The sequence below is a fragment of the Engystomops pustulosus genome, chromosome 3, assembly GCF_040894005.1.
Source record: "Engystomops pustulosus chromosome 3, aEngPut4.maternal, whole genome shotgun sequence".
NCBI lineage: Eukaryota > Metazoa > Chordata > Amphibia > Anura > Leptodactylidae > Engystomops > Engystomops pustulosus.
This window is the reverse complement of record NC_092413.1, coordinates 107806164-107834004: the sequence shown is the minus strand read 5'-3', so window position 1 is coordinate 107834004 and position 27841 is coordinate 107806164. Positions and strand designations below refer to the sequence as shown.

The window sequence follows — 27841 nt, the reverse complement described above, 5'->3', positions numbered from 1 at the left end:
GGCAAAATTAAAAAAAATAAATAAATTGTACAGGAGTTTTTAATTTTTGAAAATGTATGAAAACATTATAAAACCTATACAAATTTGGTATCCCTGTAATCGCATTGACCCAAGAATGAAGTAGACATGTCATTTGGGGCGCACAGTGAAAGCCGTAAAATCCAAGCCCACAAGAAAACGGAGCAAGTGCGTTTTTTCACCATTTTTACTGCATTTGGAATTTTTCCCCGCTTCCCAGTATATGGCATGGAATATTCAATACCTTCACTGTGAAGTGCAATTTGTTACGCAGAAAACAAGCAGTCACACAGCTCTTTAAGTGTAAAAATAAAAAAAGTTAAAGATTTTTGAAGGTGGAGAGTGAAAAATGGAAATGAGAAAACAAGATAGGGCCTCACATGTGAAGACACACGTGGCGTTTTTAGGCCATTTTTTATGGGCCGTTTTTTTTAAGTGCGTTTTCAGATTGTAAAAAACGCATGCGCTAAAAAACGCATCTGTTTTTCGAAAACGCATGCGTTTTTGTCCGTTTTTAATTGCGCAAATTCGGAAAACCAGACAAAAACGCACTAACTAAAAACGGCCCAAAAACTGCCTAAAAACGCCACATGTGTCTTCACGCTTAGGCGGTTAATACAAGCTCTTCAGCTGGAAGACGGGGACACCTGTTCTATGTACCATGCTCTGTCCAAGGAATCTGAACAGAACATACATTGTTTTCCACAGACTAAGGGTGGTGGCACACGTGGGGTTTTGAACCCGGTTTTAGGCAGTTTTTAAGCAGTCCGTTAAAAACCGCATCCGTTTTTGACCATTTTTCCCTATTATCTTAATTAGGATAATTGGAAAACTGACAAAAACGGTCAAAATACGGATGCGTTTTCAAAAGCATACGTTTTTAAAACGCATGCATTTTTTAACGGACTGCTTAAAAACGACCTAAAAACTGGTTAAAAACCAGGATCTTTTTTAGTTATTGTCTGTTGTTTCTGGGGTGATAGGATTTGCTGTACAGTGGTATTTATTATTTCTGAGGTGGCATTTTATGCTGTATTGTAGTTTTCTGCACGTTTAAGGATAATTTCACACTACCGTTCAAATCTCTGTTCCTTACCTCCGTTAATAAAAGTAAAGAGGTTTAATGGAGATTTAAAGGGGTATTCTAATTTCAGCAAATTAATGTTAAGGTCTGTATGATAAAAAGTTACATACAATTTTCCAGTATCCTATCTGTATCAATCCTCACAGTTTTCTACGTTTTCTGCTTGTTGTCATTCTATAGGAAGCTTCTCTGTTTGCTTCTATTGGATAGAAATCTGTCCATGGTCACACAGGTGCAATGCTCATTACAGGCAGTCCCCTACTTAAGAACACCCGACTTACATACGACCCCTAGTTACAAACGGACCTTTGGATATTGGTAATTTATTGTACTTTAGTCCTAGGCTACAATAATCAGCTGTAACAGTTATCACAGGTGTCTGTAATGAAGCTTTAGTGTTAATTCTGATTCTTATGACAACCCAACATTTTTAAAATCCAATTGTCGCAGAGACCAAAAAAGTTCTGGCTGCGATTACAATGATAAAATATACAGTTCCGACTTGCATACAAATTCAACTTAAGAACAAACCTACAGACCCTATCTTGTATGTAACCCGGGGACTGCCTGTAGTATCACAGAGAGTAATCAGAGCTTTTTTAAATGGATGTAAGGAACAGAGACTTGAATGATAGTGTGACCTTGGCCTACAGTGCTGGTTACTGGTGTAGCCCAATGAAATTGAGCAGTATGACAATGAGGCCCTTGGACCAATAGGACTGACATTAGGAATCATTTACATTAGAATTCAGACCGACTGGAAGTGTTCTACAAGATAGCGATATAGCTGAATTGCATATAGCCAACGGCCTCTAATATTAGCATACCTTGATTGGGGGCCCACATGAATGGGTGCTCCCCCTCTGAACTGGACCCCTAGCTACGCCACTGTTTATGCAAACCCGTATTCTAAGTTAGAGCAGCTGATATATTCACAGAAAAGTCTGAAGACTTGTGCCCCATGTGTTTACCTTTGCCCTGGTTTATCTGGTAGGGGAAGGCACCATATTTTCTATTCAATATCCTAAATACCATTACTATGGCCCTACCTACAGAAGCATGTATTAAAAATAGATCTGTACACTGAACATATTTGTATTAATCTGTGCGCATGTATGAAACCAACAAATTATTACCCCTTGGTGTCCATTTTCTCCACCACATTTTCCTTTGCTTTATCTTCTTCCTTTACATCTGTTAACAGAGATTTGGCGTTTGGAGTTTGTATAAAAAAGTTGACAAAAATATAACATACAGAGAACCTGTCACCAGAAGGCTGAATTTCACTGATGATAGATCCCAACAGACAATGCATAGGACATTCCATGACAATTACTTTCACAACTGATTTCCCCTCAGTTTGTGTAATATCCACGGCTAAAGTCCTGCTCGAGTCCTGGAGTGATGCCGCTATTCAAATCACAATGTTCGCTGGGTAATTAGCAAATCACTAATTCCGGCCCCCGCATGTTGATATTCAATTTCTTTCCCTCACAATATCCTTCCTATGACTAGCCCTCCCTTTCTGAAATCGGCTTACCGCACGGGAAACCTTGCAGTGAGCTGCTCAGTGGCTTGATGCGCCTCACTACGAACTGCACATGCACACCAGCTCTTTCTAACTCACTGTGAGGACGGTGCTGCTTCTTCCCCGGACGACCCCTCCCACTGCATAGGCCGATGGTGACTGCCGAGCTTAATGCAGCAGTCACCACCTCCTATTCCCATCAGATAATTAATCAGTTAGTCTCATCACATCCTGAAGTCATATTTCATCATCTGGCTTGCAAACTCCCTAGTTAGGATACGGCTATATATTTGGACAGTGTGGGCCATTGCCAATAGTCCATGTAATTCTAGTCCCTGTCGAGTTAATGAGAAAGTGGGAGGAGGACACAGAGTGTTGCCTAGTTTAATGACCGACCCCGGTGAAATATCTCTTGTACAGGCAGGGTTTTAACAGCAAGGGATAGCTGTGGACTGCCTTGTTAGGGCAGGAGTCATTGGGTGATATGCTGAAAATAGGTGTAGGGTCAAGTTAAAGCGGTTATCCGGGTTTAAGAAGTTACTTAGGGCCAGGCTGGGGCGGGCTATTTAAAAATAATAATCCTTTACTTACCTCCTCCGATGCCGCTGATGTCATGCACCGGGGGCCACTTGTTACAGGGGCACGGAAGCGGCGCACAGGGTGCTTCCGGCCGGCCCCTTCCATCCGTCCCTATCTCTCAGCATTGTAAGCGCTGGGAGATGGTGTCGGATGGGAGCTTCCGGTACATCAGCAGTGCTGGAGGAGGTAAGTACATGTTTACTATTTTTAAATAGCCCACCCCAGCCTGGCACTAAATTATTCCTAAACTCGGATAACCCCTTTAAGTGCCTGTGAACAGAGCCACTGACTGGGGAGTTTGCAAGCTGGATTATGACCTGTGGCCTCAAGATGTGGCGAGACAAACCCATTAATTATCTTATTGTCTCCTTCACAGTTGTTGTCCCTGTCGTGTTACTGAAACACTATTGTGGACTTAGTACAGAGCCCATATTTCAGTGAACACACTGACCTTGGCGATTCCTAGTCTTGATATCAGGGATTTTAATATTTCATTTTTTAGCCATACTGTATTTATATTTTAATTAAAGAATAATAAAAGTTATGTTTTAATAAAACCATCTTGCTTATATCTCGTTGGACATAGACGGCCTGGTAAAGGCTGGACCCAAAGATTCACCTTAGGTCTTAAGAGATTCTTGCTTCTTTCATAATGAGAGATGAATACTGCTGACTACCAGAGACTCCCCGTAGTCTCAGATCACAGTTGTGCCCTTATATGCAGGTAATCATTTTGCAACTTTACAGTCCCTGAAGATTGTGAAAAAAAAAAAAAAAAAAAAAAAAACACTACTTGCCCCCACAAATCTTGCACTAGGTATAAGGTCCCCTGCACATGACTGTGCTCAGCCTGTAGAAATAGACGTGTGTGCTGGTCAAATCCCACAGACCGAGCACAGTACAGTGAAAAGGGAAATATGATGCAATAATTACAGTGTGGGAACTGCTGTACGGCTGACATAAAGGGACTCCATGGATCATATTTCCATATGATGCAAGGATTCTCATTCATTGCACTCAATCCTTGGATCTGCCAAGAGCGTGGTCCATGTCAAAAGGCTGAGAACATGCATGTGCCTATCACAGTAAATCAGGTTTGCCTTAAGAACTCCTGTTCCGTCCTATTTATGTAACCTACTTCAACAAAACATTGTTATGTACTGAAAATACAATCAATATTATTTATGTACATAGATTATTCAAATTATTAATACTTTACCAGATTTTTTGTCATCAGGTTCCTTTTTCTCTTCTTCAAGTCTTGCTTTTTTGGTTCCCTTTTTGTGATCAGCTACATTACGTCTTCCTCCTTCACCTTCATCCTCAGAATCTGAAAACTCCTCCTCACAGGCTATCCGCTTGTCAGATGCCCTTACTAGAAAACATAAAAACGGCAACATCAGAAGACTGTCAGAAGGACCGTCATGTGGCCCTTACTTGTTTTATAGGCGCATAGCAAGGCACAGAAAGGAAGGAGCACCCTGCAGCTGCCAGGAATTTAGTTTCCTCATTGGCCACTTTTGTAGGCTACAAAATTTTAGCTTGGGGCCATGTGATGGCATTTTTTTGCAGGATGAGATGCTTTTCCCATTGTTACCATTTTGGGGTCAGTATCCCCTATTGTTGAAAATATATGACCTTTTTTCAGGTCAGGAATAGAAAAGCATCAATTCTGTACTGGATTGTTCTCTTTTTTTTGGTGTTCACTGTATATCCCAATAATCATGTTATCTTTATTCTATGGGTCAATACAATTACGGGGATACCATACATGAATATTTTTTCTTAAGTTTTACTAAATTTATAGGTTTTATTTTAAAATAAAAACTACGTAATAGAGTAAAAAAAAAAATCACAGAAAATACATATATAATATTCCCTGTAGTTCTATACAGTTCTATGGTGGGGCCCACGCACAAGTATAAACATGTAGAGTAACAAAATATATGAAATCAGTATATATAATGCATGCTCAATAAACACTTTTACCAGCATATTAGGATTGACTCTTACTGAAAAAACATATTGGGATCGTTTCTTATTGGAAAATCGGGACCGATTTTTGCTGCAAATACTTATTTTTAAGGTGACTTATTTTCATTATTGAGAATATACACAAGGCTTCCTTTTTTATATGAGGACGACTTTGATCATAACGCAATTGGTTTAATACCTGTGTTTATTGAGCATGTATTATATATACTGATTTCATATTTTGTTACTCTAGATCAGTGGTTCTCAACCTTTGTAATGCTGTGACCCCGCAATACAGTTACTCATGTTGCGGTGACCCCAAACCATGCGATTTTCAGTAAAAATGCAATAAAATCCTGGCTACAAAGGCTTTAGGCGACCCCTGTGTTTTGGTCGTTCGACCCCTGCTGGGGTCACGACCCACAGGTTGAGAACCACTGCTCTAGATGTTTATACTTGTGTGTTGGCCCTGCCATAGAACTACAGGGAATATTATGTATGTATTTTCAGAGATTTTTATTCTATTACGTAGATTTGTATTTTAACCGGTTAAGGACCGGGCCCTTTCCTGTTTTTTCATTTCCATTTTTCACTCCCCACCTTCAAAAATCTATAACTTTTTTATTTTTACACGTAAAGAGCTGTGTGACTGCTTGTTTTCTGCGTAGCAAATTGCACTTTATAGTGATGGTATTGAATATTCCATGCCATGTACTAGGAAGCGGTAAAAAAATTCCAAAAGCAATGAAAATGGTGAAAAATTTTCTTGTGGGCTTGGATATTACGGCTTTCACTGAGAGCCCCAAATGACATGTCTACTTTATTCTTTGGGTTGGTACAATAACGGGGATACCACATTTGTATAGGTTTTATAATGTTTTCATACATTTACAAAAATTAGAACCTGCTGTACAAATTTTTTTTATTTTGTCGTATTCTGGCGCTAATAACTTTGTTGTACGGAGCTGTGCGTGGTGTCATTTTTTGCGACATTTGATAATATTTTCAATGATATCATTTTTAGGACTGTACAACCTTTTGATCACTTTTCAAAATGGCAAAAAAGTGCCATTTTCGACTTTGGACGCTATTTTCCGTTACGGGGTTAAACGCATTGAAAAAACGTTAATATATTTTGATAGATCGGGCATTTTCGGCCGCGTCAATACCTAATGCGTTTATGATTTTTACTGTTTATTTATATTTATGTCAGGTCTAGGGAAAGGGGGGTGATTTGAATTTTTTAGGTTTTTTTATTATAATTTTTTTTAAAACTTTTTTTTATTTTTATTTTTACTATTTTTCAGACTCCCTATGGTACTTTAACCCTAGGTTGTCTGATCGATCCTATCATATACTGTCATACTACAGTATGGCAGTATATGGGGATTTTCCTCCTCATTCATTACAATGTGCTATCAGCACACTGTAATGAAGGGGTTAAAATGAAATAGCCACGGGTCTTCAGAAGACCCGAGATACCATGGAGACGGATCGCCGCTCCCCGATTACGTCACGGGGAGCGACGATCCTCTTTGAGGCTGCCTGCAACTTTGCCAGCAGCAATCGCTAGCACCGATCGCGGGTGTTACCGGTAAGTCTTTGCTGCAATATGCAGCAAAGACTTACCGGCTATGGAGAGGGCTCAGCCCGTGAGCCCTCTCCATGCAGCGGGACCCGACCACCGCCGTGAATACACGGCGGACGGTCGTGAACCAGTTAAAATAAAACATACAAGTACTGCCACAAAGAGGATTTTTGGTGTTTGAATCATAGCACCCATTTATCCTCCCATAATGCATTGGTGAGCGTCACCACACAATTCTAGATTTGTTTTACTAAATTTGCCAAATAAAACTCTAATGTGGGGAAAAATCTTTTTTGCATCGCCGTCTTCCAAGTAGCATAAAATTTTTAGTTTTTTGGCTACGGAGCTGGTTGATGGCTTGTTTTTTGCGGGACATGTTGTACTTTGTACCCCAGCATAATACTGTTGCAAAATTTTTTTTATCACTTTTTATTGCATTTTTTGCAAGATTAAATAGGTAAAAAAAAAATCTCAATTTTTGGCAGGTTATTACCGGTTTATTTCACATAGGTTCAATAATTATTTATTTTTATTCCAAGGGTTGTTACGGACATGGTGATACTATATATGTGGGGTTTGTGTTAAGATTTAGACTTTTGTGCATTACATGTATCTTTTTACGTTTTAGGTCTAATGGGCATTTTTATTAATTCATTTTTTATTTAAATAACCTTTTTTTTTTTTTTTTTTTTACATCTGATACTGATGTATTGCAGGCTATCAGCTGTGTCAGCCTATGCACATGCATAGGCTGACACTGTGCCTTTAAGATGACGTCATGGACGTCCTGATCGGACCCCAGGGCTGCCATTGAAACGATAATTCTTGTATTATGAACCACTTTGGCTCTTTTGGGGGAAAAATAGACTGTGCATTTGACTTTGTTCTTGCCGGAGCTTTCAGATATTCCATGCCGTACTCAGCCCATGAGCCCTCTCCATACACCCGCAGTGTGACGAACTATTACACCATACATCGGTAAGCGGCAAAATGACAGTATCTTTGGAACCACTTCACATGATAATAATTGTTACTTATTTTTGTCATAATATGCAGGAGTGTAACATGACAGAATACTTTTTATAAAAAATAGGTTTTATAGAATTAGCAGAAAAATGAAAAATGAAAAATGTAAAAAATATGCAGTTTTGTCATTTTTCCCATCATTTTTTAAAATAGGCAGTAAAATTATATACATCTTTGCAAAATTATTATATGTACAGTATTAAACCATCACCATTTTCCAGGTTGACAGAGAGGCAGAGGGTGCATGTGCTTTTGTAAAGTGTCTTGTCTGCTTTCTTGCCTTTCAAATGGCCATATCTCCTGTACAATGGCACCAAGAAGCACAATTCTGGTGCCCTATCAAAGGTGAATTTCAGGAAACAAAACCGGAGGTGTATACACTGTTAAAATTAGAATCAGTAAAATCTTTATTTAAAAATCACATTTTTTACTGCAAATTTAACAGTGGATATCTCCAGTTTTGGGTCACCTAAAGAAGCAAACACAATATTATTTAAACCCCTTAAGTGAAGCGCCTGAAAAGGTTCTTGTGACCGGCATTTTTAGCGTATTTTCGTAAGCAGTGGTTTAAGGGCCATAACTTTATTTTTTGCATGCTACCTTTAAATTTTTTTTACTTAGTTTTCTTTGAGACACATAGGGGGACATTTACTATGGTGTTTCCGCCAGTTTTGTGGCGCTCTCACCACATGTTCTGCTCTCAGACCTATTTATTAGCTGTCGGGGACAGAAAAAATAACTTTTTCCGTCTGCTCCGACTCTTCTCCGAAAAGGGGCGTGGCTTTGGCGGAGTGGAAACTCAGACAGAATTAATATGTGTCACAGCCATTTTTGGGCGCTGTAAACTGGCGGAAAGTAGACCAAAAGAAAACTGGTCTAGCAGGGACTGTTGGACATATTTCTGGTGCTCGGGACAGATTTTGGTCCCAGGGACAGAAAATGGTCTCGGGGACAGAAAATGATCTCGGCGCCAGAAATGTCTCTGCACAGCTCTACAATATTAAATGTGTGTCTTCTTTCCGAGAGCAGGTCGGTAACAAAGCCAATGCAGACACCGACACTTTAAGTAAATGTCCCCCATAGAGCTTAAAATGTGATAAAAGTTTAAAGTTTTTTTTCTTTCATTTTTATTTGGGGTTAATAGTGGAAAAAATTCCTTTGTCATTTATAGAATGTACTTTTTTATTTTCAAATTAACTGAAAATTAACATTATTAATGAATTCCCTATTTTGTTTGGGGCGTTTGAATATAAAATAGATAGTTTCGGGCAAACGGGGCAGTGTTTTTGTAGACCCCTGTGGGACATTTTCACTTTATTTTTTTTTTTTAATTTTGCTTTACTATTCTTCTTGTTTTACAAGTTTTCCCCTGTAACTGGGGCATCAATAAGGGCCCCAGTTACAGAGAAAAACCTCCACCTGTGACTGGTGGTGCTGATCAGAGCTGGACCTGGTCTAATTAGTAGCTCTGATTCACTCTTTAGATCCCGGCAGTCACGTGACCACAAAGTCTATAGAGCCAGCAGCAGAGCTACTTCAGAGTGATGCAGTGAGGAGCGGAGAAAGGAGAAGCAGTAATAAACCACATTTGCCTTCTCCCTAGGGTTTCTGGGTTTCACTGACAACCGGAGACCCATACCTGTTAGCGTGGGAGCAGTAGAAAACTGCACCAACGTCTAAAGACTTTTGAAACAGGTTAAGGGTGCACCCACACGTTCAGTTTTTTAAAATAAAGTTCTTGAAGCCAAAAGCAGGGGTGGATCATGATGGGTGAGAACATGCCATTAAGAAGTGCTGCTCCTACTTTATTTTCACTCCACTCCTGGTTTGGATATCAAAAACTGCACCTGAAAAACTGAATGTGTGGACACACCCAAAAGGATTCTCCTCTTTAAAGGACATCAACCATGAGTTTAGTGAAGGAAGATGTGTCCTAGTAAATATACTTATATACTTCCTGAGAAACATTGTTCTTAAGGATTTCTTTTATTAGAACTATATCCTGCGACCCTGGAAAAAGAGAATTCTAAAAGTTATGCAAATTACCCAGGGGCGCTCAGGCTAGCATTTTAATGTATGCACACCTTCCCAGTTCCGGGCTGGAGATACAGGCATTACTGAAAAACCCTGACTCAACAAAGGCTAAATGTGACTCTTCTCTGCTCATTTTCACATGACTTTGAAGATTTTTTTTTTTTTTTTTTTTTAGGTAAAATGGTGAGTTTTTCACAGAAGAAGAAATTCTAGGGTGGTAGTTTAGTGGGGTAAAAACTGGTGACTGGTTCCCTTTTATCATTTACGCAGATGTCATCAAACCACAACTCACTTCTTTAGGACACAAATAAGGCTCATAGATACTGGGCCATTTCACTTGGCAAGAGATACATTTGTAGAGTTGATCATCTGCTTAATTTCAATGTGAAATCTATAATGCCGTTACAAATAGCAAACCAACTTACTTGAAATTCGTTTGTCAGGATCTTCACCTTCCTCATCACCACTGTCTTCTTGAATGGCATCCTCTGGTATAGCCTGCATCTGAACACCAGGTGCATGTGGCAACATCCGCAGGTTCTCAAACAGACGCTGCCTAAGATAAATAGAAAAGAAAATTCATGGGGATAGACCACAAAAGAATCTTATTTAGTCCACAGTGCTATACATAACATCTTACAATTCACATTTTTCAATATCCAACAATAAGAAGAATGTTAGTGAGATCTGCACTGTTTGTTTTCCAGTCAGGTACACTCACCAAACTATGCATCCACAAATATCAATAAATTTAAAGCAGGCTGTGCTCATTAAACATATATAAAATATAACTTTTAATCAATATCAATAAAATATTCAACAATGAAGGTAAAGTATCAACTAGCCAGTCACCAGAACTAGATTAAAAGAAGCCACAGGTCACTAAAAATCAGAATTACAAGTTCAGATATGCCAGTGACACGTTCCCTTTTATTGCAAACCTTGAAATTATCACTGTGCAATAATCAAGACTCCTTATAAGGGAATCAACAGCAAGGAACAGCAAGAAGAAAAATAGATTGGATCTCACCGGTCTTCTGTGTGTAGGTTCCTGAAATAGTCCAGGTGCGTAGGGCCTATTAAACCCTACAATCAGCTTGTTACCTGGTGACCCAAGTGCTCCTATGCACCTGGACTATTTCCCAATTGGATCAGGAACCTACACACAGAAGACCGGTGATATCCAACTTTTTTTTCCTTTTTGCTGTTCCTTGCTGTTGATTCCCTTATAGGAGTCTTGATTATTGCACAGTGATAATTTCAAGGTTTGCAATAAAAGGGAACGTGTCACTGGTATATCTGAACTTGTAAACACCATATAGTTCTGATTTTTAGTGACCTGTGGCTTCTTTTTATCCAGTTCTGGTGACTGGCTAGTCGATTATGCACTTTACCTTCATTGTTGAATATTTTATTGATATCGATTAAAAGTTATATTTTATATATGTTTAATGTGCACAGCCTGCTTTAAATATCCAACAATAAAACAAGGACGGCACAAACTAAGTAGATCTTGACATGGGACAGTTTGCCCCTGGCAGACCTACCTGCTAGGATATTCGGGGCAGGGGATTGTATAATGAAACTTAACATATTGGAAACCTTGGAGACTGGTACTTGTGATGAACAAAGTGAATGGAAAACACAACCTACTTTATTCCTTATGTCCAAAGTGTGGAGGGAGATTGAGTCCCTCTGGAATCTGGTAGATATATTTCCATTCACCCCTCTGTGGAGGAACCAGAGTTTGGGGAGGCCCAAGCTCATGGCTTTCCCATGGATTGAAAAAAAGGTTATATATATTCATCAGATAATTAGGTATGGAAACATGAAATCTTTCTCCTCCATCCAGGAAGAATTTGGGATTCTACAATCCTGTTACATCTCAAATGTGCAATGTGCACTACTAGCAATAGGGCCTTAATGGAATGGGATAGATTACTGTCGGTTATAAATGTAATGTGGGCTTCAGTCAAAAAAAAAATTAAAAGTAAAAAAAAAAGTTTTATAGTATATTGGTAACTCAAAGACATCTCATGTTCTCAAATAGAAAAATTGGTAGTGGAAGTGGGGGTTTTAGAGGACCAGATTTGGTCAGACACCTGCAGAGATATTAGTAAGATACTCAAAATGCCTGCACACCGACTGGCTCAATTGTCTATACTTCAAAGAACATATTATACATTAAAATAAAAAATCTCAAAATTTTGGGGGGAAATTTGCTGTAAAAGATGTGGTAGGGAGAATGCTGATGATGTGCATATCTTATGGATTTGACTGTTAATTAAAAACTACTGGGTAGAGATCATTAAGGTCTTGTGTTACTCAAATTCCTTTGAATTTTATGATTTGTGTTGTGGGTATTTGGCGAGGGGACGTTTGTTTGGATAAAGGGAAATATGTAGCTAAAAAAAAAAATTGTTGTTCCTTGCCAGGTTTCGTATTATAAAAAAATGGACCTCCCCGGATCCACCCTCACTTGTTTTTTTGGAAACAAACAGCCAACAAGACAATTTTGGCCAAACGTTTTTGTGTCCCAAAATCAAAAGGCTCACATTAAGTTATGGTCCAAATGGCTGGAGTTGTTTTTTTCACCGGATCAGAAAAGGTTAGTGGGGTAACTCAGCAAAACTTTGATGACAGGGGCTGAGGCATAGGGGAGGAAGAGAGATCTATTTTTTTTTTCTTTTCGCAAGGCGAGAATAGATCAGATTAGTGCGATGTCATCAACTGAGGGTGGGAGGGAGGTGGGGTAGAAGGTATAATGTGGCCTCCATAATCCTTAAATGGAAGAGGCCTGGGACGACCACAACTCTGTCAGTACTTGGCCATCCAGCCTAACTAAGCAATCGTGGGAGAAGAGCCTTGGTGAGAGAGGTATAGAAGGGCCCCAAGATCACTGTGGCTGAGCTCCAGAGATGCAGTAGGGAGGTGAGAGGAAATTCCACAAAGTCAACTATACTTGCAGCCCTCCACCAGTCGGGTCTTTATAGCAGAGTGTGCCTATGGAAGCCACTCCTTAGTGCAAGACATATGAAAGCCTGCATATCGTTTCCCCCCCCAAAAAAAACATATGACTCCCATGAGAAATAAGATTCTCTGGTCTGATAACGATTGAAATTTTTCAGTGTTAATTCTAAGTGTTATGTATAGAGAAAAGCAGGCCCTACTCGTCACCTGCCAAATACAATCCCAACGGTGACACATGGTGGTGGCAGCATCATGCTATGGGGATGTTTTTCAGCTGCAGGGGTTGGAAAAGAGGAAAACCTCTTTCAGAGTGCTCCAGAACAACTCTGTGACCATTCCTGACTGGCCCAGTCAGAGCTCTGACCAAAACCCAGTTTAGCATTTCTGGAGAGACTAAAAAAATGGCTGTACACCAACGTTCAACATCCAACCTGAGGGAACTGGAGAGGATCTGCTAGGAAGAATGGCAGAGGATCCCCAAATCCAGGTGTGAGAAACTTGTTGCATCATTCCCAAAAAGACTCATGGCTGTACTAGCTCAAAAGGTTTTTCTACTCAATACTGAGCAAAGGGTCTGAATACTATTAGTTATGTGATATCAAACAAGAAAAACTGAAATAAGTTAGCAAAAATATCGACATTTTAGCTTTTTTTCTGGCACTTCATTGAAGGATCATTTATTTAGGTAATAGACAAATTTTCTGGAGCAATAAATGCAATCGCTGTGGGTATATGCTGTAGTTATCAACCAGAAGCCCACTACAGCCCCCAAGAAGAGTGAGAGACATATGTATTTGATCTGAGACTTCCAGTGTTATAGTTTGTATGATGCAAGGAGTCACTGCCTTCTCGCAAGAGAACTGTCTGGTACTATAATCCTGTTTCCAGCATGGGACATTAATCAGTGCTCCAGGGGCAGTGCCTGGTCCATGAAATACAACCTGCTTATGGTCTGTATATCACAGACAGAATATCTGATCTGTCAGATTCGCCCATGGTGTCTGTCATTTGCTAGAAGGAATCTGCCATGGAGCATTGTGATGTAGCCTGTGGTGCAAAAGATAAGGTGGGCTGGCAAGAGGAAATAATAAAAAGAATTGTCAAAGTTGCCACTTCAGGGTACATACGAGCAGGTTCTTTGCTGTAACCTGTCATGAATCTGTGCTAAAATTCCATGCGATATACATGGATTTCTCGGGAGATTGTGATGCAGATTTTACTGTATACAATGCAATGGGTGGAATCAGTTGAAAAAAACCTCAGCATGACTTGACCGTCTGCAGATTTATAATCTGTAAAATGAAAGCTATAACATGTCAAGTCCATATCCTGTCATATGAAGAGCCTTGGAAGATCTAGATACATGCTGAGTTGCTGGTTCATAACATCAGTGATAAAATATGACTCCATTACACAATAGCCTGCCAAGATCAACCGTCTTACTTTATTTTCTCCATGTATTCAGGGGTATTTTGATTGGTCATATTAGAAGGACTAATGTGCAGCTTAAAGTCTGGACCAAAATATTCAAAGTAGTCATTGTACGGCAGCTCTGAAAAGACAGAACAGAAGACAGAACATAAAACTACAACCTACAAAATATCTACTACACTACTACTACTATAACCGTAAAGCAAAAGGAAAAAAACACCTTGGAGGCTTTGTGTGTCAAAGGAGCAAGGAGATACCGTAGTGTCCCCTTATTATTCTTATTAACTATTAAATACAAAGACATTATTTTAACAAAACTCAACTAACACCCATATGCAGGATATAAAATATATTTTTATATCATTCAGTTATTAGATCTCTATCTGCACCTTACATTTGAAAACTTGACTTTAGCTTCCTGTATTTCCAGTTTAATAACACAGATTTAATGCATTTGAAATCTGAAATTCCTATCTTTGAAATGGACAGAACCAAGGTTCTATGTGCTGAAAAGACCAAGATAGGATGATGTGATGCCCCCCCATCTAGCTCAAGCAAAAAATACTTTTTTAGAGCATTTACATATGCGTTTGGAGCCGATTACATATTGGTAAGCAGGAATGTTTCAATATAAAATATATCAATATTTCAGAAAAACTTTATTGTCTGAATAATCCTTTAACATGCAAGAGTCAGGAGATTTAAACTACCCAGCACCAGGCGGGTCACAAATGGGCTGGATTGGGAATGATTCAGTAAATTTACTTACCATTGGGGATTTCACAATCCAGTGCTACAGCAGTCTCATAGGTCCAGCAGCGAGCTACATTGCGGATGGTGTACCCACCTCCACCAAGCATCAACAGAGGCAAATTAAAAGTCTTGACAACCTCAACACATTTTGCGTGACCTGTAGAAATCAATGATTCTGCATCAGTCACAAGTATAATAAAGAAATAAAAGGTAAAAGTATATATTGCTGGTCGCGCATATCTTTATTCTCTTGGCATAAAGGTGGCGTGAAGGGGAAAATAATCACAATTACTGGCAATTTGTAAGTTACTGCTTTTACACCACAAAACTTCCCAATACAAGTCCTGATAAATGTCCTCCCATGGCGCTATTCACCCGACCTGTGTGCAATCCTTTTCAAAAACATAATACAAGAACATTGTGGGAAAGCAGCCTAGAGGAACACACATTCCCAATCTATCTATCAAAGCTTCATCAGTTACATCAGAAGTGCTGGAGACCAATTAGGGGTTTGCTGACTGTGATGTTTGATTTCATGTAAGAAATATGGCAGAAGTCCGGTCCAAAAAGTGGAGAGCACTGGCTGCACAGCAGTAAATAGCTGTCACAGCAAGGTATACTACTGTATACCTGTATATACTACTGGGGGCTGGCCGGCTGTATACTACTGGGGGCTGGCCGGCTGTATACTACTGGGGGCTGGCCGGCTGTATACTACTGGGGGCTGGCACCAATGCATTTCCTACCCTCGTCTTATACTCGAGTCAATAGGTTTTCCCAGTTTGTGGTGGTAAAATTAGGGTCCTCTGCTTAAACTCGGGTCAGCTTATATGGCAATTATTTGCAGTTAAATGGGGCCACTGCTAAAACAAAAAAAAAAAAAAAAAAAAAAAAAGGGGCTAAACACACTGGTTACAAAGTGGTTAAAAGTGACTTTACTGTAAAGTAGAGGTGAAACAATACATAATGCTGTGAATGACAGGTCACACAATTCAGTTTAAGGTTCCATTCACAAACACATATGGGCGACGTATATAAAACATATATACGTCCTCCATAGCCGGCAACGGCCACACGGCGTCGCAAAGGAACGGTACCTGTTCCGTAGCCAGTAGAAAGATAGGGGCGGGAGTGAGCGGCGCTTACCCCCTCATCCTCTCCAGGGCGCCAACATGTGCCCGACGTGCTATGGTACGGCGTAGTGTGAATGTAGCCTTAAAGGAATACTCCAGTCAAAGCGAATTCATTGAATAATGCTTGGTGCAGGAGCTGAAGGGAGGAGAAGGATTCATTCACTTTATTCCTAAAAAACATGCTTTTGCCCTTCAGGCCTTACACAAGGTATAATTCACTAAAATTAGCTGTGACAGAAGTGTTCCCTTAAAACATCACACAATAAATCATCTTAAAAGCAAAAGGAAAATTCAGTGGCAGTTTAAAAAAAGATCCTTTTTTTTCAAAATGCTAAACTGGAAGGCCTTGGAGACAATTAAAACATTTTCTCAGATGCAATATTTAAAGATTTTTTACCTTTTACTGTCAAGTTGAAACATCCAAGGCGATCCCCAGACAATGAATCTGCTCCACATTGTAATACCACCGCACTGGGCTGGTACATTTCCATCACTTTCGATATAATCTAAAATGTGGAAATGAAAATCAAGATGTTTTTCCAGCATTTATCACATGAAGCAGCACAATGTTGAGAAACAGTACGCAATATACTCACTGGTTTGAAAATCTGTCCATAAGATTCATCATCAATCCCATCCCTCATTGGGAAATTAACAGCATAATACTTTCCTTTACCTGCCCCAATATCCTAAAAACAAAATTTGGATCAATGCAAAACTGATTTCTTGTAAAGACTTTAAACAATTACAAAATGTAATGTAAAAACACTATATAACATAAAAATAATATTAATATATTATCTTAATTAAGATAATTTTGAAACAAGGTCAAAAAACGGACTGCTTAAAAACGGGTTCAATATGCCATGTGTGCCACCCCCCTTACTCACCCCCACCCACTTTGCCCTTGTTGAAAAGAGCAGTGCAGGTGTCCCAGCTTAATTCTGCCTCCTCCCACCAGAATGTGTGAAACAGTGAGAATATCAGCGGTATCCCACAAAATACTCTCTTCTAAATTCACCATTCAGTGAGAGGGACAGCTGCATAAAAAATAAACACATACTTACCTCCGTGGTAACCTCCTGGTGTTCCGTGCCGCAAGCTGCGTTCAGACCAGCTTCCAGCTGGCCGTGGTGGCCTGAGCGCAGCTTTCATGCCCCTTTATGGCACGAAGAGACCACGGAGATAAGTATGTATTTATTTTTTAAACCGACGCCAGTCGACCACATAGCAGTTTTTTTGGGGACAACACCGTTAAATGGAGAAAGTAATGGAAAGTCCCACACAGGTGTGAATTGGGTTTTACAAACAAACTGTGCCTCTGTATTGTAAAGATACAGATCAGTCACTGAATCTGAACATTGGGTTTGAGCTTATGTCAGTTGGAGAACATGGCAGCTATGGTATTGTAAATCTGTTTTTGACAGAAATAATCAATAGCATCTCAAAACAGCAGATAAATGGGCAACGCAGTTAACATTTAGTAACTCTATACATACTCGAAGATCTCCAGTGCCTGGGAAATATTCCCCATATTTATGAAAAGACACAGTCATGACACGGTCAGTGGTATAAAAAGCCTCTTCAACACCATCACCATGATGGATATCAATATCAATATACAACACTCTTTGGTGGTACCTTGAAAAAAGAATATTGTATAATAAATTGGCAATACTGCACATATCACTTTGCAACAAAAAAATGTAATCTCGTAGTACATAATGAGAAACCACATCTTTTCTATACAGACACTGGTAGCCACACTGTTAGATTTTTTTATTAAATTATTTTTTACTGTTTCCTTATAAAGAATGGCTGGACCATTGTACAAGCTCTTATACCTCTTGTGTCACCGCCTTCATCCTCATAGAATGTAAGTTCTTGTTTCTTATTGTCCCATGTGACTGTTTGTTCTGTGTAAATGTAATACTATATTTGTATATGTCCCCTATGATTTATAAAGCGCTACAGAATTTGATGGCGCTATACAAAAAGATTATTATAATAATAATAAAACGGGTTGGCAGCCTTTCAATAGAAAGTGTCAGTGTAATATTGGGACACCAACCATTAAGCCTATGCATGCTTTAGTGTCCCACATTGCACAGTGTCCGCTTCCCTTGGTCCGGAGTGCTCAGCACCAGAGTACTCCCCGGCTTTACTGTACATCCGCTGTAGGCGTACAGAGCACCAGAGAGGATTCCTTTGCATCTACATTTTTTTTTATTATACAGGGCAATTTGGGCCACTAAATCATCAGTCCACAAAGACATGTAGTTAGTTAATTGGCCTGAATGAAAATGAATTCTTATAGAGAACCTAAGTGCCCAGATCCGGTGGTGCCTCCAGTCTTCGCTATGGGTCAGACAGCCCATGACCAATATAACTACAGCTATGATGTAAAGCGGTCACTGGAGCGATGCCTCCACAACAGGAAACATCAAGGCAGTTCCTTGATGACTGATTGTCATGTCCCATCTGGCCCATAGCAAAGCTCAGCTCCCATTACGCACCTGAAGAAGGGTATGCACAGTACTCTGTTTCTGCACCCAAGATGACCATTTCTCAGTTGTGCTTTGGTAGAAATGAATCTAATCTTTCCTTATGGCCTTGGGCATTTTTGTAACAGGATTACAGAAGAATAAACCAAAGACAGACAAGAAAACAGAGCATGTGCAGTGAGGTATCCAGATCAACTGCTGCAACAGGGTACAGTGACTGACAGCCAGAACCAGCGGTACATGCCAGCTACAGGAAATTCATTAAAATTTGTCCAGCCCAGCCATTTGCTAACTTCTAACTTGATCCAAGAACCACATGGTCTAGGATTCACAGTCGTCATCTACTTCTAACCGTAAACCCATAATAAGGCCAACAGATATGAACAACTTCAAACTCACTTTAGTAATTCCAGAATGGCAAGAACAATATCATTGACGTAACAGAACCCAGATGCTTCAGATTTCTTAGCATGGTGTAGCCCTCCTGCCCAATTTACAGCCATGTCTGTTTGCTGGCGATTCAGTTTCACTGCACCAGCTGAAAGATAACAGGGAAAACATCATTGTTATAAATTTCCATCTATATATCATGTACTATACACTGGTTATTAGCAGAATATACTGTACTATTCTTATTTCTTTCACATGGGAAGACAAGTGAAGAGGTTAAAAGACATCTAGCACCAGGATGAACGATGAAAAACTGTATGCAAATGAGCCCGCAGGGCTCTGGTCACCTTTAAGACATATGAAGCCAGTAGACCCTCAGGCTCAGTTGCATACAGTCCTTCCTCCTGGTGGTAGATTCCCTTTAAGCTACACAGTGAATGAAGCATTCTATAGGGGTTGTGCCAGCATGAAAAAGTCTCTGGGATAAAAATAAATTTAAAAGCAAACTGGGTTAACCATGCAGACGGGGTCCCTTGTAGCCAGAAAGAGTCCCTACCACAAAAGGGGACCGTGGTGATCTGTGTGGCCATATTTTTCTGTGGGGTGTTAAGCAAGACTGTGAAACATTGATTTATATTCCAGGGGTGTAGCTGTAACTGCTCCACCCACACCTTCCATATGCTATTAGTGACTGCTGTAGTAATCAACCAGAAACCGGCTACAGCTTTTACCCAAAGCTGAGATGAGGGGCTGTGGAGAAGTTTGAATGCTGAAAACTTAAATTAAAGCAATGTTAGGCCAGTTTGCCAGTGGATAATGGCTAGCTACACTTCTGGAAGTTAAAGGCATTGTAAACATACACAAATGTAATTTTTGCATTTCACTGGCATAAAATTCGCCAAAAAGATGGTGTAAAGCTTGACTAGACAATCTTAAGCATTGCAGATCTATCATTCAGCATAAGAAACTTTGATGAATCTGGTGCAGTCGAAGACTGTCTATTCTAGTAGGAGTGCTTTCCAATGCACAAAGCGCCAACATCAATGCTCTTTCAGTTCAATGTAACTACCTTCAATATCTTTTCACTGAATAAATTAGAGACACTAAAAATTAACTTTTTTATTTTTTAAACAATACTAATAAAAGTTATATTTTAGCGTCTCTAATATATTCAGTGAAAATAACCTCTGGAGGGACGTAAACTTGATCAGCTTAGGATAATCAGTGATACCTCCAATATCTTGTTTATAGATACGTACAAATGTAGTGAAAGCACACTTACCTACAGAGCCTCCAGTAGACAGTTGACAGAATTCAAAAAGGCCATCAAATACAGGACAGTCTTCCCCTACATTAACTGAATATACAGGCAATATATGTGTTATATACAGTTCCAAAGATCTAGGTTTACAGATTCAAGAGATAGTACATGACTTCACATAAACGAGACGTACCTCTTTATTACAGACCAAAATAGGCATTTTAGATTTAAAAAAAAAAATCTGCCCCTGAAACAAATCGCACAGCAGTTTTCATTTTTCCAAAACAGATTAGAAAATAAAAACTGCAGCCTGAATGGTGTGGAAAGGATCAGTCATTTCTTACCGGATAATCAAGAAACAAAAGCATGGAAACTGTTATTGCAAATCTATTGAAAATGAGGGTTTGCAAAGATTTTTTTTTTCCCGCTGCTTTTTCTTTCTCTTACTTTGACTGAGCAAAACTGAAAGCACAATGGAGATGTTGCCAATATTTTGCCAGCCTATGTATAAAAAAAAAAAATTCTGGTAGCATTTTAATTAAAATCATCTATACAATGAAATGTAATGGTCATTTAAACACGTTGGTATTTTGTAGAGGGAAACATTAACATTTGTTAAAAAATAAAAAACCAAAAATCATGAAATATGTTATTAAAGAAACCATAGAAGTTTTGGTAAGGAATTCTCTAAGTAAGCCGTGCTAAGGAAGTTCTGTATGCAGAGTGCATGGCTCTTACTTCTGTAAAATGCCTCTGCCCTGCCACACATACAGGGGATCCCCAACTTATTGGGGTTTTCCACTTTCAAAAAAGAATTGTTGTTTGTGTAATAAAAAGTACAATTTTCCAATATACATTCCGTATTGATTCGATTGGAGTACAATGGAGGTATGGTGGTCCTTGGGTCTCCTAGTCGAGACCAGTTGTTCTCCTGTAGTATTTGGGTTTTACAGATGGGGTTCCCCGTTCTGATGCATTTGTACATTTATTAAATTGTCAACATTTATCTAAAGCTAACATTTGCAAAATGTACCACATGTATGTATCTGATCTCATAAAATCACAGGAAGTCCCCATGGAGGATGGGGAGAACTAGAAGTCTATGGAGGCATGCTGTGATTTCATGTGATCAGATACATGGGGTAGATTTTGTAAAGGAACTTAAAGGAAATGGCCCTGGTCAGTTTCTACTAGTCCAACATGAAGGATGCACTTCTGTGAGAACAGGAAGGAGAGACGTTAAAGGTCCCTCTCCCACATCCTCCCACCAGTGACTACCAAATAACCACACTGGGAAAGGATGCAAAAATTATTTATTTAGTATGTTAACTTCACACACTAAATATATAACATAACATAATCAAAGAAAAAAAATGGGAAAGCATATATACGAGGGCGGTTCAATAAGTACCCATGTTAGAAATGAAGGCACCATTTTTCCAAAAAAATTTATTTTCTTATATTTTCTTTTCTTTTTTTTTATTTACAGTACCCTTTTAGAAAGATACACTTCTCCCAATGTTCCTGTCATTTTTTAACCCATCCATAAAATAGGATTAGACGAACTCTCGAAAATACGCCTCTGTGTTGGCGAGGACTTTCTCGTTTGAGCTAAATTTTAAGGGAACAAGAAAAAGTTGCAGGGAGCCAGATCGGGTGGATACAGAGGTACGGCTGCAATTCATAATGCAATTCATGCAGTTTGGCAGCGGCGGCAACTCCGGGTGAATATGCTGGTGCACCTTCTTTTTCACCAAATGCGGCCATGTCTCCTTCAATTTCTTTTGTCGAAGCGGTCAAATAACTCACTGCAGTATGGTCCGTGTTTAAATTCGTTGAACCAATATCTAACTGTGGTCAGAGATGGCGAAGTGTCTCCATAAACAGCAATTAACTTTGCTTTTATCTCCTCACATTTTTTCCCATCCAAAAAAAAAAAAAAAAGCGAATTACCGAACGATACTGCTCTTTTTTCATCTTGGCGAAACAAGTCTTACTCAAATGGCTGCCAAATCCAAACTAACCAATCAATCAGTCTGCAATTTGTTTTGCTGTCGTTTGATAGATTGAAGCACACGATGATAACACCAACTTCCCTCAGGAACGTCGTCAAACACAGGTACTTATTGAACCGCCCTCGTATAGGCCGTCATGGTGGACTAGAGGAAACTAAATCTACATTTCCCACTATGTCCCCCATGACGCCCATGGATACCAATCAAATGAGACAGGCCTAGTGTGGGATAACAGACTGAAGAACCTTATATACAAAGGTCTCTAGATCTTGGAATATCCAATCTGTAATGTTTTTAGAATGTAGACATGGACAACCAGGTAGCTGCGCTACAATCTGTTCCATTGATGCTCCTCTTTTTTCGGCCCAGGAGGTAGATATAGCTCTGGTGGAGTGGGCTCTCAGGTTGATGGGAACGGTTCTGGATAGAATAGCAGTCTGCTATCGGCGCCTTCAGCCATCTAGATATGGTTGTTTTACATGCCTTTTTTCCATTATTTTTCCCCTGGAATTGAACAAAAAGATTATTATGCAATTAATCACCAAGGATTAATCATTTCCAGATGTTTAAAAACAATGCACCTTACATCAAATGTGTGCCACTCAGCTTCTCTGGACGATGAAGGCTTTTCACATAAAGATGGAAGAATAATTTCTTGATTCTTGTGGAACTCTGGAGACCACCTTAGGATGAAAGGTAGGATCAATAGTTATTATGGTTCTATTATCCAGAATTCTGAAGTATGGCTCTTGAACTGAAATGGCCTCAAGTTCTCCTAATCTTCATGGTGATGTAATAGCGATTAGAAATACAGTCTTTGGTTCAAAGGGCCCTTTGGATAGGGCTCTGACTTGCTGAGGCCATAGTCCTTGAAGGAGATTGTCTTGAAACGTAGCACTCCATCCTGACAGACTGGCATCTGTCTTTATTGTTATCTGAGGATAACGAATCCAGCTTACTCCCCTGGCTATATGTGACTCCTAAAGCCACCAGCAAATTTCTGGTTTTACTGCCATAGAAATGGAGATCTTCTCCTGTAGGCCAGAAGGAGTTTTGTCCCATGCAGACAGGATCCAGTGCTGGAGAGTTCTTGTGTGGCTTTGGCACCAGCAGGAATGCATGCTGTTAGTTGACCTAGCAGTCTCATCGCTGATCTGACTGAAACTCAGGATTTCTTACTGAATGATCTGATCTGATTTGAGATGTTGATCTTCTTTGTATGTCTGGAAGAAAATAAGTTTGTGCAAGTCCAACAGTACTCCCAAAAACTTTGAGTAAGGGGATTTAGATTAGAGATTTTTTGGAAGTTTATTATCCATCCAAAGTGAAGACAGTTAAATTTCGAGATGAAGTTAAGTCTGCCTCTGATCTGGCTGATGATGTATACCCACTGGGTCCTTAGGAAGGCCACGATCTCTAGCATTATCTTTGAAAAAACTCTGGGAGCAGAGGAGATACCAAAAGGTAATGCACAAAATCGAAAGCGATGGGTTACCTCTTCTGGAGAGATAGTAGAAAACTTCAAGAAATTTTGAGAGGAGTGATGGATGGGTATGTGATAGTAAGTGTCTCTTAAATCTATAGTGCATATATAAGAGCCTTGGTGAATGAGAGGTATGGCGTATCTTACAGACACCATATTGAATAGTCTGTAGATAATTAATCGGTTTAAATTATTCAGATTTATGATAAGACGGTTTGAGCTGTTGGGTTTTCTGACAGTGAAGAGAGGCAAGTAAAACCCACAACCATGGTACTCTGCAGGAACCTGCATTACAACAGAAGTTGTTGAACCGCCTGCCAGATTATTTGTTAAGAAGCAGATAAAGATGGGTTGATGAATTTTAACCCCTTAAGGAAGCAGGGTTTTTCGGCTCATTTCTCGCTCTCCAACTTCAAAAATCCATAACTTTTTCATTTTTACGTGTACAGACCTGTGTGAGGGCTTATTTTGTGCATAACAAATTTTACTTTCCCGTAATGTTATTTATTTTAACATGCCATGTACTGCGAAGCTGAAAAAAAATTCCAAATGTGGAAAAATTGAAAAAAAAACCGCGCGTTCCCGTCATGTCCTTGTGGGCTCAGTTTTTACGACTTTCACTCTTCGCTCCAAATAACACGCCTTCCTTTATTCTTTGGTTCGGTGCGATCGCGGTGATACCAAATTTATATAGGTTTTATTGTGTTTTAATACATTTTCAAAAATTAAACGAATGTGTACAAAAAAGAAAACACATTTTTTGCCATCTTCTGACGCTAATAACTTTTTCATACTTTGGCGCATGGAGATGTGTGAGGGGTCATTTTTTGCGAAATGAGGCAACGTTTTCATTGCTACCATTTTGAGGTCTGTGCGACATTTTGATAATTTTTTATTTCATTTTTTATGTTATGTAAAAAGGTGTAAAAGTCGCATTTCGGACATTTGGGCGCCATTTCCCGCCTCGGAGGTCACCGCCGCCTGTAACCGGTTTTATATTTTGATAGATCGAGCATTTTGGGACGCGGCTATACCTAATATGTTTGTGATTTTTACTGTTTATTATGTTTTATATCCGTTCTAGGGAAAGGGGTGTGATTTGAATTTTTAATATTTTATTAATTTTTTTTATTTTTTAAACTTTTTTTTTTTAATTTATTTTTTTTCACTACTTTTTAGACCATCTAGGGTACATTAACCCTAGATAGTCAGATCCTTCTGTATTGCAATATATGGCATTTTTGCAGCACATTCATTACAATGAGCCACTGGCTCATTGTAACGAATCTGCAGATGCCAGATAGACCCGAGGCTACCATGGCAACCGATCGCCTCCCCCCGATGACATTCGGGGGGGCGCGGCGATCGTAATAAAGATGGCGGCGCCCACGCGCCGCTGTCTTTTAAACGCCGCCGGCGGTTTCATCGGCGGCGTTGAAAGGGTTAATAGCCGCGATCGGTGCAAGCACCGACCGCGGTTATTAGCGGTGGGGGTTTGCTGCAATATGCAACAACCCCCACCTCTGTATGAAGAGGACTCAGCTCGTGAGCTTCATACATCCCTTATACCTCTGCGCCGTAGAGCTACGGCGCAGAGCGTTAAGGGGTTAAAGGAAAGAAGACTTGAGAATTCTATCCGGTGGTAGATGTCCTTTAAGTTCATTCATCTCATGTTAATTTATCTATACACCACTTGCATACCGATTTCCTGTACATATTAGATAATTTGTTCTAGTATTTTGTGAGTACGAAGATTTAGCTCTAGGTTTTGCTGTTTTTTCAGTATATTTCTCCTGTTGCTTTTCCTTGCCTTTCCTTTAACCCCCGATTCCTCCTGGAAAGGAAGGAGAAAATTTGATCCCAACAGATTATATATATGTGTGTATGTATGCATGCATGCATGCATGTATATACTCGATTATAAGCCGACCCGAGTATAAGCAGAGACCCATAATTTTAATCACAAAAACTGGGAAAACCAATTGACTCGAGTATAAGCCTCGAGGGTGGGAAATGCATTGGTCCCAGTATACAGCCAGCCAGCGCCATGTAGTATAGCGCCAGCCAGCCAGCGCCATGTAGTATACAGCCAGCCAGCCAGCGCCATGTAGTATACAGCCAGCCAGCCAACGCCATGTAGTATACAGCCAGCCAGCCAACGCCATGTAGTATACAGCCAGCCAGCCAACGCCATGTAGTATACAGCCAGCCAACGCCATGTAGTATACAGCCAGCCAGCCAGCCAACGCCATGTAGTATACAGCCAGCCAACGCCATGTAGTATACAGCCAGCCAACGTCATGTAGTATACAGCCAGCCAGTCCCCAGTAGTATCCGGCGAGCCAGGCCCCAATAGTATATAGCCTGTGTACACTATGATGCGGCCGCTGATGATGTCATATCGGAGAAGACAGAAGACGAGCCGCGCTGAGCATCGGGGACGCTGCAAGTGGTTTTTTGGTTTTTTATTGACCTTTAACCTCTCTCCTTCCTGTTCCCATAGGGGTCAAGGGCATCCCCCAGGTTGCCGTCATGAGCAACGTAGTGAGAAACAATTTTTGGCTAAAAGAAGGGTGGCATTTAGTCAATATGGCTCTATGGGAATCTGTCATCAGCTGTATTTGTGAAAAATGTGCTGAAAGGATCCATTGAAAGAAACATTTAAAAAGCAGATTTAACCCCTTAATGACCGCCCTATCGGCTTTTTACGGCGGTCATTAAGGGTACTTCTTCTGACGCGTACGCCTTTCTACGGCGGCGCGTCAGAAGAAGTTTTCGGGACACTGGGTCTCGCTGGTGCCGGTGTCGTGCTGTGATATCACAGCCCAGACCCGGCACTAACACCCGGGATTGGAAAAACTCTGATCCGGGGTGTTTAACCCCTTACACAAGTGTGTCCCCCGTGTAAGTGTGTCCCCTGTGGATCGGACCCCCCCAGTGTGCAGATCCGGGGGATCTGATCCCTCCTGCCGCTGCCCCGGGTTCCGACGAGTGACCCGAGGCTGTCGGCTCCTCTCTGTGCCGGGTTCCGCCTCCTGGCAGGACCCGGCTGTGTGTAACTGAGCATGCTCAGTTACTTACAGTATACACTGCAATACAAGTGTATTGCAGTGTAAAGGCTTGAATAAGCGACCGGATGATCGCTTATTCAAGCCAAGAAGTAGAAAGTGTAAAAAAGTAAAAAAAAAAATTAAATCTTTTTATAATATAATTAAATAGATAAAATAAAAGTCCCATAATCTCCCCAGTAACACATAAAATGCAAATAAAGTATATAAAACACAAAAAGACGTACATATTAGGTATCACCGCGTCCGTATTAATCTGTACAATAAATCGAAATCAATATTGAACCCGCTCGGTGAACTACGTAAAAAAAAAAAAAAAAAAAACTCGAAAAACTTCCCATAATATACAATTTTCCATCAAACACCATCACAAAAAATGTTCTAAAAAGTGATCAAAAAAAGTTACGTTCCCTAATACGATACGACTGAAAAGAACAACAGTTTTCGCAAAAAATAACCCCTCAACCAGATCTGACAACAGAAAAATACAGAAGTTATGGCCCTGAAAAGTTGTCAATAGTAAAAACAATGCGATTTTCTCCAATATTGGTTTTGCTCAGGAAAATTGAGCAAAAATAAGAAAAACTATATAAATGAGGTAACACCGCAATCGTAGTGAACCAGAGAATAAAGATAAAATATTATTTTTACGTTACGGTGAGCGGGGGGAAAAAAATGCTAACAATCCAAAATAAAAATTGATGATTTTGTTTGTGTCCCCCTTGAAATAGTTAATAAAATCTCAAGAATAAGCTTTAGACTCCCAAAATAAATTATCTATACATTGTATCTCATCCCGTACAAAATAAGCCCTCATATATTTGCATTACCAAAAAAAAAAAAAAAATGTATAGGTCGTACAATGTGACAATACAAATCTGCTGTGAATGGCACCTCCATTCATTCTATACTTGGCCGTGCGCCCGTACAGCAGTTTACTACCACATATGGGGTATCAGTAAACTCGGGAGGAATTGGGCATCAAGCGTTGCAGTGCGTTTC

General features: G+C 39.8%; 1 protein-coding gene across 1 annotated transcript in view; it reads right to left on the bottom strand.

Moving 5' to 3' along the window:
• HDAC2 (histone deacetylase 2) overlaps window positions 1-27841 on the bottom strand; it is a 57965-nt gene that overhangs the window by 1413 nt on the left and 28711 nt on the right. Inside the window, exons 4-13 of the mRNA XM_072141747.1 lie at window positions 20295-20369; window positions 19022-19160; window positions 17618-17759; window positions 16715-16807; window positions 16516-16624; window positions 15002-15142; window positions 14245-14353; window positions 10257-10387; window positions 4429-4584; window positions 2239-2296 (exon numbers count right to left, since the gene is read on the bottom strand). Coding sequence (XP_071997848.1) covers window positions 2239-2296; window positions 4429-4584; window positions 10257-10387; window positions 14245-14353; window positions 15002-15142; window positions 16516-16624; window positions 16715-16807; window positions 17618-17759; window positions 19022-19160; window positions 20295-20369 — 1153 coding nt within the window. The remainder of the gene's footprint in view (window positions 1-2238; window positions 2297-4428; window positions 4585-10256; window positions 10388-14244; window positions 14354-15001; window positions 15143-16515; window positions 16625-16714; window positions 16808-17617; window positions 17760-19021; window positions 19161-20294; window positions 20370-27841) is intronic.